This window comes from Oryx dammah, unplaced genomic scaffold (assembly GCF_014754425.2).
Source record: "Oryx dammah isolate SB20612 unplaced genomic scaffold, SCBI_Odam_1.1 HiC_scaffold_8, whole genome shotgun sequence".
NCBI classification, from domain to species: Eukaryota; Metazoa; Chordata; class Mammalia; order Artiodactyla; family Bovidae; genus Oryx; species Oryx dammah.
This window is the reverse complement of record NW_024070192.1, coordinates 14440954-14453231: the sequence shown is the minus strand read 5'-3', so window position 1 is coordinate 14453231 and position 12278 is coordinate 14440954. Positions and strand designations below refer to the sequence as shown.

Here is a 12278-nt window from a genome sequence, read left to right as displayed (position 1 = left end):
TCTGTTCTGCCTTTCTTGAATCCAGAGGCTGGGATTGCCCCCAGGATATGCACCATTTCTTTGACTCCAGCACAAGTCTGATGGCTGAGTGGATCACAGCTCATTGGGTCAACGTCTTTAAGAATGTTATGTGGGGATTCTCAAAGGCTTCTCCAGGGGACATGCGTAAGGCCAGCATTTCTGAGCACTTTCCATGTGCCAGGCGCTGTACTGAGTGATGTGGGGAGGATTGTATGAGGCTATATCCTTCATACAAGGATACTCAGGCTCAGAGATAAGTAGTTTTCCTGGAGTGATAGCAGCCCAACGTCCCAGTCTTTCATGGTGCCAAGCTGCTTAGAAGCCTCACCTAGGAAAGATGGTAGCGCTGCTGGGCATGGACAGAACTATCCTTAGTGCAGAGCTGGCAGGGCGGGATCAAGTCCCCACTCAGAAAATGTTCAGTTGGACTTCCCTGGCAATCCAGTGGTTCAGTTCAGTTCAGTTCAGTCACTCAGTCGTGTCCGACTTTTTGTGACCCAGTGGTTAAAACTCCCTGTCTCCAGTGCAGGGGACATGGGTTTGCTCCCTGGCCGAGGAAGACCCCACACGCTGTGTGGCATGGCCAAAAAGAAAAAGAAGATGTTCAAGGAGCTTCAGCCCAGAATGAGGTCCACAGGTACAGGTACCAAGACAAGCAGCAGGGAGAAAGCCACCCGATGCAGCCCGATTTAATGAACCAAGTCACATCATCCTTCACATTTGTGTTGCACGTTTCAGTGTACATCACATTTTCACTTCCTTTATCTCATCGGACCCTTGGGTTTGCCAGAGGATTCAAGCATGGAGGAAGGGCCCAGGAGGGCTCTGGAGTGGGGGTGGGGAGGATGAGGGCAGGCACCCCTGTGAGTTGATGGGGGTGTTGTTTACAGTGGGTGAGGATCTCTGAACAATCTAGAAGTGCAAAACAACCTACATCACTGGACCTGCTGGGTAATTTCGCCTCGGGGATGACTCCCCAGGGGGACAAGCCCATTGAGAATGAAGTAGTAAGTACCGGGGTGTGTCCAGCAGCTGTGGGAAGTCTGAGGTGCTTTCCTGATTGGTGCTGTCAACTGGAAATAACCTCTGCCTCCTTCTACCTTATTCTGTGGTTGTTTGTGAACATCTTACCCCCGTAGGGGAAGGTAAGCTCTTTGAGGCTGGGTTCATGCCTTTCATCCCTCCCTTCATTCACTCATTCTCTTATTCATACATTAACCAATTTAATAAGCAGTTGCTGCACCTTCCATGTGCCAGGCATCCATGTACCGGGCAGATGGGCAGACCTAGATAAACAAAGGACAACACCTTTTCTCTGCTGGAGTTTACAGTCCATGGGAAAGAGAGACAATAGCAAACAAATAAATACCTAACAGTATCATGTATCCAGAAATTTCACACTGTGAAGACTACCATGAAAGAAAGAGCTAAGGGGTGAGAGTATAGCTCTGGGGAGAGGGGAGGGACTTGGCAGCTGGAACCACATTCCCAGGCCCAGGAAACTCAACAAGCATCCGCCGAGTGGTTTGAATGGATGGAAGGACAGTGTCAAGGAAAGAAACTCAAATATCCCCTCAGCCAGAAATGGCCAGGCAGGTCATGCTGTGTCTGTAGAACGAACCTCGCATAACAAGTGTGGAAAAAATGATAACGTGGGATCTTGCAATACACAGCAATACACACCTGAACAAATTCAAATGTAAAAGGCGACGGGGTGGCATGCATATGCTGAGGGCAAGCACACAGATGTTCAGTAGACCCACAGCTCACAGAACCTGAGCCCCAAACAGGACCTCACGAGGCGTCTGGCCGCCCACTCCTGCCACGTGAGAAAGTGATCTTAGGGCTGAACAGAACAATGTCTTTTATTATTATTGTTTGAAAAGTGCATTAGGATCTGTGTAAATGTGTTTTAACAGACTACACTCTGAATTCAGGGTTTCAGGCTTGCTGTTTTGTGTTCTCTGTGGAGTCACCTAAGTTTCCAAGTAAAGGCTCTGGGCTGGGAGAGGGCTGCCAAGGTCTCCCCGACGGAGGGGCTGGGTTGGTTTTGGTTTTTGTTTGTATCTGAGTCAATAGCAGTTCCCGAGGATGCTGTGACCAGGTGCAGCAGCGTGGAGAGCAGAGACAAATCCACAAATTTCACAGTGTGTGGACTCTGAATCCAGCTGCTGAGGTTGCCTGCAGAGAGCAGAGCACAGCGGTGCAGGATCCCGAGCCCCTCACCCCGACTCCGCGGGGGCTGAATGGCTTCTGAGGCCTTTCACAGAAGACCCAGCCAGGCTGTACCCCTGCTGGGGGTGGTCCACGGACACCCAGACAGCCTCAGCTTTCCGAGTTTTGTTTTTCTCTCATCTCTGATTCTGCTGGAAAAACACCCAAACCCTCTGGCCTGAGCGCCCCTGACCTAGCAGCACCTGCAGACAGGGGGCCGGAAGTCAAGCTAAAACGGAGGAGGAACCAGCTTGTGCTTCCACCAGGCCCCCGAGGGACTGGGCTGGATTCCCCCAGTGGGCAGCGGGGCATGTGCCCACCAACGGGGCCTCGGGCTGCATTCTGGGAGGAGGAAGGCTGAGGAGTGGCCCGACATCTGGGCCTCTTAGGAAGGAGCGGGGCCTTTGGGACTCATGAACAAGGGGACACATTTGGAGATGGTTCCCAGGACAAAGCTGTCCCAGGGTTCTCTCCTGATGGTCCTCCTCCTCTGGCTCAAAGCCTCCGAGCTGCAAAGTCCTTCAGGGGAGGCAGCTATGATGTAGTGGAAAGAATGCCACACTTGGAGTCTGAAGGTCTGTGTCTGACTTGTGGCCAATTATGGTAATCATCTCCCTGGGCCTCGATTTCCTCTTTTGTAAAGTGGGAATGAAGCTGTCCCCTTCCAGGGTTATGCTGGGGAAATATCACATAAATGAATACGGAGGCGCTCCATAAAATCTTATTGGCAGTGAAGAGATGCTCCATATATAAAAATCTGGGGGACCCACTGAGAGAATCTGATTCATGTTTTGTATTTTGGATGTGGTGGTGGTTATTCAAATTCGTACATGTGCTAAAATTTATGACAAGAAAACTTTACTGCAGGATAATTTTCTAAAAACCAGCATCTGGTTCAACTTCTTTCCTTTGGAGAAGTTTTATGATTCCCATTTTGTAGAAAAAGCAACTGAGATCTGAGATAATTATCACTTCCACCAGCATCACTCAGCTTTGTTACCACTGCCTATTAGTTCTGGGGGCCAGGGCCCCATACGACAGACATGCAGACACACGTAGTGTAAAAGCCTCTAAAACAGAACAGGCCATTGAGGGCTTCTAGATCGAAACCATGAAATCAGTGCCCTTTCGGGGTGTCTGGTGGACAAGGCAGGCCTCCCTGCTCAGATGACTCTCTGTCAACAGTACCTCAAAGCATTAGGAAAACAGTTATTCAAAGATATTTAATTGTCTTTCAAAAAAAGCCAATCCTCCCTAGACTGAGGGCAGCCCCGAGCAGGGGGAGACCCTGCCTGGGGGGAGAAGTGAAGACTCCATCCCACCCCCAGCCGGCTGCCCAGGGTCCCTGGTGGAGGTCGAGGACAGAATTAGCCCCACTATGCAAAGCAGCAGGAGAGGAAGAGCTCCAGTTCAGTGGAGGCAGATGCCAAAACAAGTGCGTTTCCTCTGGCAGCCCAGAGACCAGGGAGGAAGGAGGCCTGGCCAGGCCCAGCCCCGGCCTGGCTCAGCGTGGTCACCGCTGATCAAAGCGGAGATGGACCTTTACCCCAGGCGTGGGGTCCTTGGCCACCTGCCTGCCTCACCTGCAGTTCCAGGTGGAGCTGCTTTGACTCATCCCTCCCTATGCTGACCTTGATTCTCCAATTAAACTGGCAGCTCCCTGAGGGCAGGGATTTCTCCCACCTGAATCCAGAATGTAAGTGGCAAATCAGAGCATGGTCCCCCCAAGGTCAACAGGAAGTGGAGCTCAACCTGGCTCTGCACACAGAGGTTCACTGCACTTCAGCTCCTAGCCCTGAGCTGCTCCCAGTCACTCCCGCAGCAGCCGGGCTGGGGATCGTTTTGCCTCTGATTTTATGCCAGAAAGTCTGAAGGGGTTATCTGACTAAGAATCCTCAGGCTTCCTCGCCACAAGGCCTCTTGATTTAGGAATCTCTCTTGCATAGCTCTGGGTCAAAATATATATATATATATATATATATCTCCAGCATCTCATAGTTTATATCTCCAGCATCTCATAGTTTATATCTCCAGCATCTCATAGTTTAACGTTTGACCAAAATCAGATCCATACCTATACATTTATTGGATGACAAAGAACAGTTTTTGACTGTGAAAAGTTAAAGTCAAAGTTCGTAAGAAAAAATATATGTACATATCTCCAGGCTTGGTGGAGGACAGGAGGTGTATAATAGAGGCAGGGGAAGCCCTGCCCTCAGGAACCTTCTAGTTTAACTGGAGAACGAGGCCAAGACGGGCAATGCAAAGTTGTAGCTATATCAGAGCTGTGGAGGACGGCATCCAAACAGGGATCAGGCAGGGGCTGGGGTGTTCTGGGAAGGCTTCCTGTAGGTGGAGGACCTTGAAGGACAAGAGAACGGGGTGGGTAGGGGAGGGTAGCTCCTCTAGGGCTGAGACGCTCAAGTCCTGCAGGACTCAAGCGCTGCTTGTCGGCTAAAGAGGAGGCAGGACACGGGCATCCCCACCAAGCAGAAGGACCAGTCCAGTCAGACCTTCTCTCTGTTCGGGGTCCCGCCAGCGTCAGAGTGGGGAAAGAAAGTAGACACGACCACAGGTCCCAACCGGGCCTTCAGAGAGAGCCGGGCATGAGCTGAGCCGGACCTCCCCGCCCCTAGGCCCGCGGGTGCCTGAACGTTTGTACCCAGACAGGTACCCTTATCCACCCCAGAACCACAGACGTCACAAGCCTGTTTCTCAAGAAACACTGTTTATTCCACAGGGTGGAGGGCGCAAGGCCAGCAGCCCCCTGGGGCGGGGGAGGGCGGGAGAGAGCAGGAGAGACGGGAGAGGGACGAAGCTCTCGCGGCCTGTCTGCGGCTGCTTGGGGTGGGCTGTGACCCTGGCCCGGCTCTCCAGAGAAGCCAGGCGGCTCTGAGTCCACTTGCAGGTTCCAGACAAGTCTCTGCCTTCCCTGGCCTTCACAGGGCCACGGATCCCCCACACAGCACCCCGGGAAGGCGGGGTCCAGTCTAGCCCCCGAGGACCCCCTTGCTCCTAATCACTGCCCTGCAGCCCTTCTGCGCCAGTCCCTTCGGTGAGAGATGGGGACCAAGGGCTGGAGGGGCAGGTGGGTCTGGTGGGCCCGCTTTGGAGGCTGACGGGGGTCCAGGGAAAAGGGGGGGACAGCTCTGAAGCAGTCACTGAGGCCCAGTGGGCTGTGCCCAGGAGCGTGGGGAAGGCCGGCCCCTCACTCCTGGCCTGGGTGCTCACCCACCGACCACTTCACCTCTCCTGTCCGCAGAGTCACTATGTCTTCGTAAGTGGCTGTCTGGTCAATGTCCAGGCCCTGGAGACATGAAATGGAGCTCAGGCCTTGAACACTCCCCTGGCCGCACACTGATGGTGCCTCGGAGCTTCCAGGAGTATAGGGGGCCCACCTTGCCCCTTACCTCATAGGTGTGATCTTCCTCCATCCCGGCCTTGCTGTCATCCTGACAGGGGAGGGATGGAGAGCAGTGTTAGTCCCCCACCCCATCCACTGCTGGGCCAGGCTGGGGAGGGCCAGGGAGATTGGTCTTGGGTGAAGGGTCAAGGGTCAAGGGTCAGGGTTGAGGGGCACTCTGCGAGAGCAGCTGATGAATGAGGGAGTGTTTGAACGGGTGAGTCAGTGGGTGGGCTCTGGGGCTGGGGAGACGGAGACCCTGCCAGTGTCTGGCCGGCCCCCACGGTCACCTTATCCAGCAGCAGGAAGATGGGCACGATGATGAAGAGAATGATAAGCAAGGTCTGGATCATGATGATGCCATCTTTCAGTGTGTTCCGCCGCTTCAGCTGGGCCAAGGTGCTGAACCCTGGGAGGAGGTGGGTGGACGTGGTGAGGCTCGGTGGGACGTGTCCCCGCTTTGGGCCCGGACCCCTCAGGACCTGCTTCTCCGCGGCTCTCCCAGGCGCCCGGGGTCACAGCCATCCCACACGGTGTGACCCTTCATCCTACTGGTGGAGGGCTGGGGTGGGGTGGGTGTTGGCGGGGCTACAGGAGTACCCCTTGCTCGCCCTGGCTGGTGGGGGTAGGGGGGCAGGCCCCGCACACACCCATGACCCGGAGCTCAGTGCCGCAGCCGTGCTCTGTCCTTGAGGGCCCCTTGGTGCACTCCTGCTTGCAGAAGTAGATGCCGTTGTCCTGAAACTGGACGCCTAGGATGGTGAGGATGGCCTCGGAGTTGTTGCGGTGCTGGAGGACGCGGCCCTCCTCCGGGAAAAATATCTTGGGCTCTGAGTCCGGCTTCGGCTTCCGGAACCAGCTCACCTTGCCCATATCATCCAGGTGGCACCTGATCTCCACTGTGGAGCCCCGTTTCTTGGCCACGAAACGTGGGTACTGCCAGATCCGGGAACAAATGTTTCCTGTGGGTGTCAGGGCTGGGGTCAAAATCCTGCTCCTTGCATTCTGGACCACCGGCCGACCGTGGCCCGCCACCCTCCCCTAAACCATGGCCCCTGTTCCGGGCAGCGCTGACCCCTGGCTTGGTCTCCTGGCTTGCCCTTGTTTCTCAGAGTGTGGGACAGTCATGAGGCAGAGGTATAGGGGAACTGAGCCATGTAAGCAGCCGCAGGCCAAACAGCTGGACCCCACCCCTTCCTAATGGCCCACTCTCCCCATTTGATTTTCCTTTAGAAGGGCCTGGAACCTTCCAATGCCTTTCCATGCCCATTACAGCAGCCTGATGCAGGCCTCACCTTCGGAGGCCAGAGGGCCCCCAGGACAGCCTCTCACCTGGCCTGGTGCTCTCACCTCTCCCTGCCCACACCAGCCCCCAATCCTCAGAGTGACCCCACAAATCCTCAGCCTGGCAATCAAGGCTCCCGCGTCAATCTCCTGCCCATGTCTCCCTTGTCACCTCTTCTGCTTGGCCCTGCTCCTCTTTTTATTCCTATGCCTTTCTCGGCTTGCCACACTCTCTACCACCCATCTGCCCCACGAAGCCTCTCTCCTGCTTGGTCCCCAGTCAGGGGTGCCCTAGGAACCCCTAAGCCCCTGCAGCCTGTAGGGGGCCCCCAAGGTTGCAGGCTCCTGCTGGGGCTAAGCCCAACTCCCCAGCCAGACAGCCCAGGCCTGCATCCCCAGTGGGATCCCCTCCTCCCTGATCTTTGGGACTCATGTTTGACGTGGGTGACATTGGAGGAGTAGGGGTTGGAGGGACTTTAGAGCCAGGTCTTACAGAGGGAGACAGACCCTCAGGAGGCCTGGGGATGGGGGAGAACCCAAAGGGGCCAGGGTGCCAGGGCAACCATGGGGCAGCTCGTGGACAATGACCCCCGCGTTGGACACAGACATACTTGCTCCCAGAAGGTTCAGGGGAAGTTGCTGACCTTTGGGATCCTGGAGCGGGTCATCTGCTTTGGTCACCAGCACTGTCTCACCTGCTGAGTGGGAGGAAGTGGGCGGGGCTGGTCCCTTGGAGTTGGCTGTCCCGCCCCTGCGTTCCCCGGACCCACTTCCTCCCCCCAGGACATCAGCTCCAAGACGCCTGCCCTGGAGAGACTAGAGCGGGGTGGGGTCACCAGAGGATCTGATTCCCAGCCCCGCTTCTGCCCTCGGCCTTTGAGTGGGCTCCTGGATGAGACGAGAGGGAAGAAGTCACCCCTGGAGGGCTCTACCGCCTTCTAGACCAGGGTGCCCCGCCTTCCAGACCAGGGAGCCCCGCCTTCCAGACCAGGGCGCCGTGTGGGGAGTGGGCCTGTCCCAGGTCTGGTGGGGGGCGGCCTTTCCACCACCTCCCCCACCCAGGGCCCTGCAGCGCCTGGGGGTGAACAACCCTCTCTCCATTCTTCCTCCCCGGCCTAGCTCTTCTCCGAGGTCAGAGCCACCAGCCCCTCATCCCCAGCTCAGCCCGACCCCCTCCGGGCTGGAGAAGGGCTGGGGGCTGCAGACTCCAGAGCCCACCAGCCCCTCAGCCTGGCTGATTCCCACAGACCCGGTCCCCAGGGCTGTCAGAGGGAGACAGGAGGCAGCAAAAGTGAGAGACGAAGGCGGAGGAGGCGAGAGCAGGAGGCAGAAGCAGTGGAAAGAGCGAGACCAGGGCACCTCTGGGCCCCTCGAGCAGTACCTGAAAGGAGCAGCAGCCCCAGCACCAGCCAGTTGTTGAGCCCGGGAATCAACGCCGGCCCTGCCATGCTCACCCTGTCTCCAGCCCCAAGCCCGTGACAAAGGAGGCTCCTGGGGGAAAACGTGTAACTGCCTGGGCTGCAGTCTGCCTCCTCCCCACCTCTTCCCCACCAGGCCCCTTCCTGCCATGCAAATTGGGACCCAGGGGAGGCACCAGCTCTCTGGGGACCCTGGGGGAGGGCAGGCTTTCTTGTCAGCTGTGCCGCTAAGACCCAAGGGTCACCCCGGCTCGGGCACTGCGGCTGGGGTCCACGGCGGACGCCCCTGGGAGGCAGGGGCCCCTGAGGCCCCATCCCAACCCCCAAAGTCATGTCCTGGGGCCCGTTGGCCTCGCAGTCCTGAGTCCCAGGCACTTAACTGAATCTACATGGGTCCTGTGGATGGATGTGGTCACAGCCCTTCCACTCCGGACCAATTTACACTCTTTAAGTTACACATCCAGGAAGGACGGGGTATGAGTGCTAGGGGGACAGCTATGGCCCCAGAGCCCAGCCTCTTGGCTAGAGTGCAGGTGGCCATGTTGGCAGTTGAGGGAGGCTTGACCTTGTGTAGGAAGGGAGCCACAGAGGCTCTTGAGCAAGAACAGGCCAAGAGCGGCAGCCACTTGGGAGAAGATTTGGTCCCGGCTCTGGCGAGAGGCCCCACCTCACTCACTTGGTGGGAGAGTTTGCTGGGAGCTGCCAAAGACGGTGGACTTAGGTGTTGATGGCTTACTGAAAACCCACCAACTCAGCAATCAGTGGACTCTCAGGGCACAGAAGTGTTATCCACAGCTCCGTGGGTCTGGAGTGGAAGGCAAGAGGCTGGTCTGGGGGAGCCTGCAAGTTCTGAAACAGAAAGTCTCTCTCGTTTTTTCTCATCTGTCAGCAGAGTGGTGGATGGAACCACAGAGTCTAGGAGCTTGTCTAAGCTGAACTATGTGCCCCTGCCCCTGGATCAGACACAGCCCTCATCCCTTGGGGTCTCGGGGGGGAGGTGCCCTTGTGCAGAGCACAACTTGCAGAGCTGCCCATGGCAGGCGTGCATCCCTCAGCCCCACAGCTGAGTTCATGAGTTTTATGTATTCTGGCACCTTCTTTACTCTCTCTTGGCCCCTTGCTCTGTCTCTTCCTTCACCCCCCAGGAGGGGAAAGAAGATGCTGAATCCTGTGTCCTCTGCCCACATCTCACTCTCTTCACCACCCACTAGTTTTCAAGCAGCCTGTGCTGCAGGCAGGTCTGAGTTCTGGGAGACATGGACCCACCACCCAGGCCAGGGTTGCTGGTGGAGAAGGCAGAGGTCTGGATGCTGGCCCCCTCAGTCCTGGGCATAGGCCTCACCTGGTACAGTGGCATCCCCACCCCCCACCCGAGGAGCACAGGTTGGGGCCGGAGCTGTGGGAAGTGTGGACAGGGGAGTTCAGGTTCCATCCGAGAAACAGCTCTTCCCGGCAGTCCCAGATGTTCTTGCTGGTTCCAGATGTTCCAAACGAAGAGAAAAACATTTCTCTGAAAAGGTGTCAGATGTTCTGCTCACAGAACAAACAGCCCAGGAATATAAACATCACCTGAGGTCAGCATGGGGACCACAAGCCCCTGGTGCTGGTGGGGGTGGTTGGAGACTCCCCCAGAGGAATGGGGGGAAATCCAGGGGTCTCTTCTTTTAGCCAAACACCTCCTGGTGATGGAGGGCTTGGTTAGCTTTGGGGTTGGGGGCCCCAGAATTTGGGAGAAAGGCGGAGAAAGGTTGGGGTGCACCCGTGTGTGTATGTGTTTGCGTGTGCGTGTAGCTGCCAACACGGGTGTACTGCTGAGTTGTAGGATGGGAGGTGGTTTGGGAGCTGGTCTGCCGCCCAGGGTGCCTCTGGGGGGCCATGGAGGTTGGGGACGCAGCAGGTACCCTCCAGACATACACACATGTCTGCATTTCCTGTGGGCAGCAATGCAGATGTGTCCTTTAGACCTCATTCCCATTCATGCCAGGCAGGGATCTATTTTCAGGAGGGGACGGGGGCCCCACCGTCTACAGGGTTATTTGTCACAGATGGGGCCGTGCTGTTCCGTCCACAGTGACAACAACACTGAGCTCCTTCTGAGGCTGGTGACGCTTTCTCTCTCCTGGAACAGGAGGCCTCGTAAGCCCACCTCCGCCTCTGCCCCCGGCTGCCCTGGGCCGTACACCCCGACATCTGGCCGCTCCCACCCCACCTTTCCAGGAAGGCAGCATCAAAACAAGAGATGGGGGTGTCGGGAAAGTGGACGAGGAGCTCAGGGGCAAGAGGGCAGGGACCCCCAGCATCCCTGGGAAGTGGAGGGAGGGCAGAGCCTCAGTTTGGAAAGAATGACCTCTGCCCCTCCCCTAGCCCTTCCTTCCTCACTGACTCTGCTCGGCCCCTTGTGACCAGGGTAGCTACTGAGCCGCTACTGAGCATACACGCCTAGAGCCCGGGCTCTGCAACAAGAGGAGCCGCGGCAATGAGAAGCCTGTGACCTGTGACGAGGAGTAGCCTCTGCTTGCCACAGCTAGAGAAAGCTCTTGCACAGCAACGAAGACCCAGCACAACCCAAAATAAATAGATAAATGAGAGAAACCAAGCCAAGTCACAGAACACATATCTGAAAACAAAAACAGAATGCCGGTTTGACCCCTAACTCTGCAGTACACCAGCCAGGAAGCCTCCCCCAGTTACCTGGTGATTCTCAACAAAGGACGGTCCCGCCCCACACTGACAGCTCTGGAAGTGCTCCAGGGCCAAGGGATTGAGGCAAACCCAGCTCTCCTGTATTGCGGGTGGATTCTTTATCGTCTGAGCTACCAGGGAAGCCCTTCCCGGGCCATGGTGGTTTAGTTGCTGTGTCTGATTCTTTGCAACCCCGTGTTACTATAGCCCGCCACGTCCCTCTGGCCATGGGATTCTCCAGGCAAGAATACTGGAGTGGGTTGCTGTTTCCTTCTCCAGGAGACCTTCCTGACCCAGGGATCGAACCCGGGTCTCCTGCATTTCAGGCAGACCCTTGACCAACTGAGCTATAAGGGAAGCCGCCTCCAGGGCTGTGGCCATGGTCAAATGACCAGTGGACACCACTGGCATTCCTGGGCCAGGGGCAGCGAAGGCACTGCAGGGGGAGGGGCAGATTTGTCCTGCCTTACCTGCCAACAGCACCCCAGTTAAGCAACACCCATTCTTAACCTCTCAGGGACCAAGTTTCCTCCTTTAGGCAAAATACAAATAACTGTAATAAAACCTTCTTTGTGTGTGCTCAGGGGCTTAGTTGTGTTGGACACTTTGAGGCCCCCTGGACTGTAATCTGCCAAGCTTCTCTGTACATGGGATTTCCCAGGCAAGAATACCGGAGAGGGGTTGCCATTTCCTCCTCAAGGGGATCTTCCTGACCCAGGGATCGAACCTGCGTCTCCTGCATTAGCAGGTGGGTTCTTTACCACTGAGCCACCTGTCCTTTGCAGGGCAGTCGTGAGCCTTGAAAGGCCTCTTGTACCTGAAGTGCATGGTGACGTGGGTGGAAGCACAGTCCACCCTCAGGAGGCGGTGAGTAGCACTGATATCTGGGGGAAGGACATTGTTCTGAATAGGAACCTCGGTTACATTTATCACCCAGGATTGTACCTTATTCTTCCACCATTCAAGGCTCAGGGGCAACATAGTTCGGCGCACTCTCAAGCTCCTGAGCCCCAACCAAGGTTTGGAGAAACTTAAAGTGAGAAGGGGTTCAGCACCCCCGTGGGGGCTCAGAGAACCCTGCTGGCATCCCACCCCCGCAGGCAAAGACATCCACAGGGTGGGAAGGGGCTTGAGGACATGGCTGAGGGAGGTTGAGGTGGCCTGTGGGTGCCCCTCCCCAGGCCCCAGGGGAGCCATGTAACCTCAAGACTCAGGATAAGGGGATAGGGGATACAGAAATCTTGAAAGGGACTAAG

At 56.5% G+C, this 12278-nt stretch overlaps 1 protein-coding gene across 1 annotated transcript; it reads right to left on the bottom strand.

The window, feature by feature from the left end:
* Positions 1 to 4946: 4946 nt before the first annotated feature.
* CD79B (CD79b molecule) lies at positions 4947 to 10824 on the bottom strand. Its single transcript, XM_040244986.1, has 7 exons — positions 8797 to 10824; positions 8304 to 8413; positions 7567 to 7620; positions 6289 to 6600; positions 5929 to 6047; positions 5646 to 5687; positions 4947 to 5542 (listed from the first exon to the last, which is right to left on the bottom strand). Exons 2-7 carry the CDS (start codon positions 8368 to 8370, stop codon positions 5444 to 5446), a joined length of 693 nt encoding a protein of 230 aa, XP_040100920.1. The 5' UTR covers positions 8371 to 8413; positions 8797 to 10824; the 3' UTR covers positions 4947 to 5443.
* Positions 10825 to 12278: the final 1454 nt, after the last annotated feature.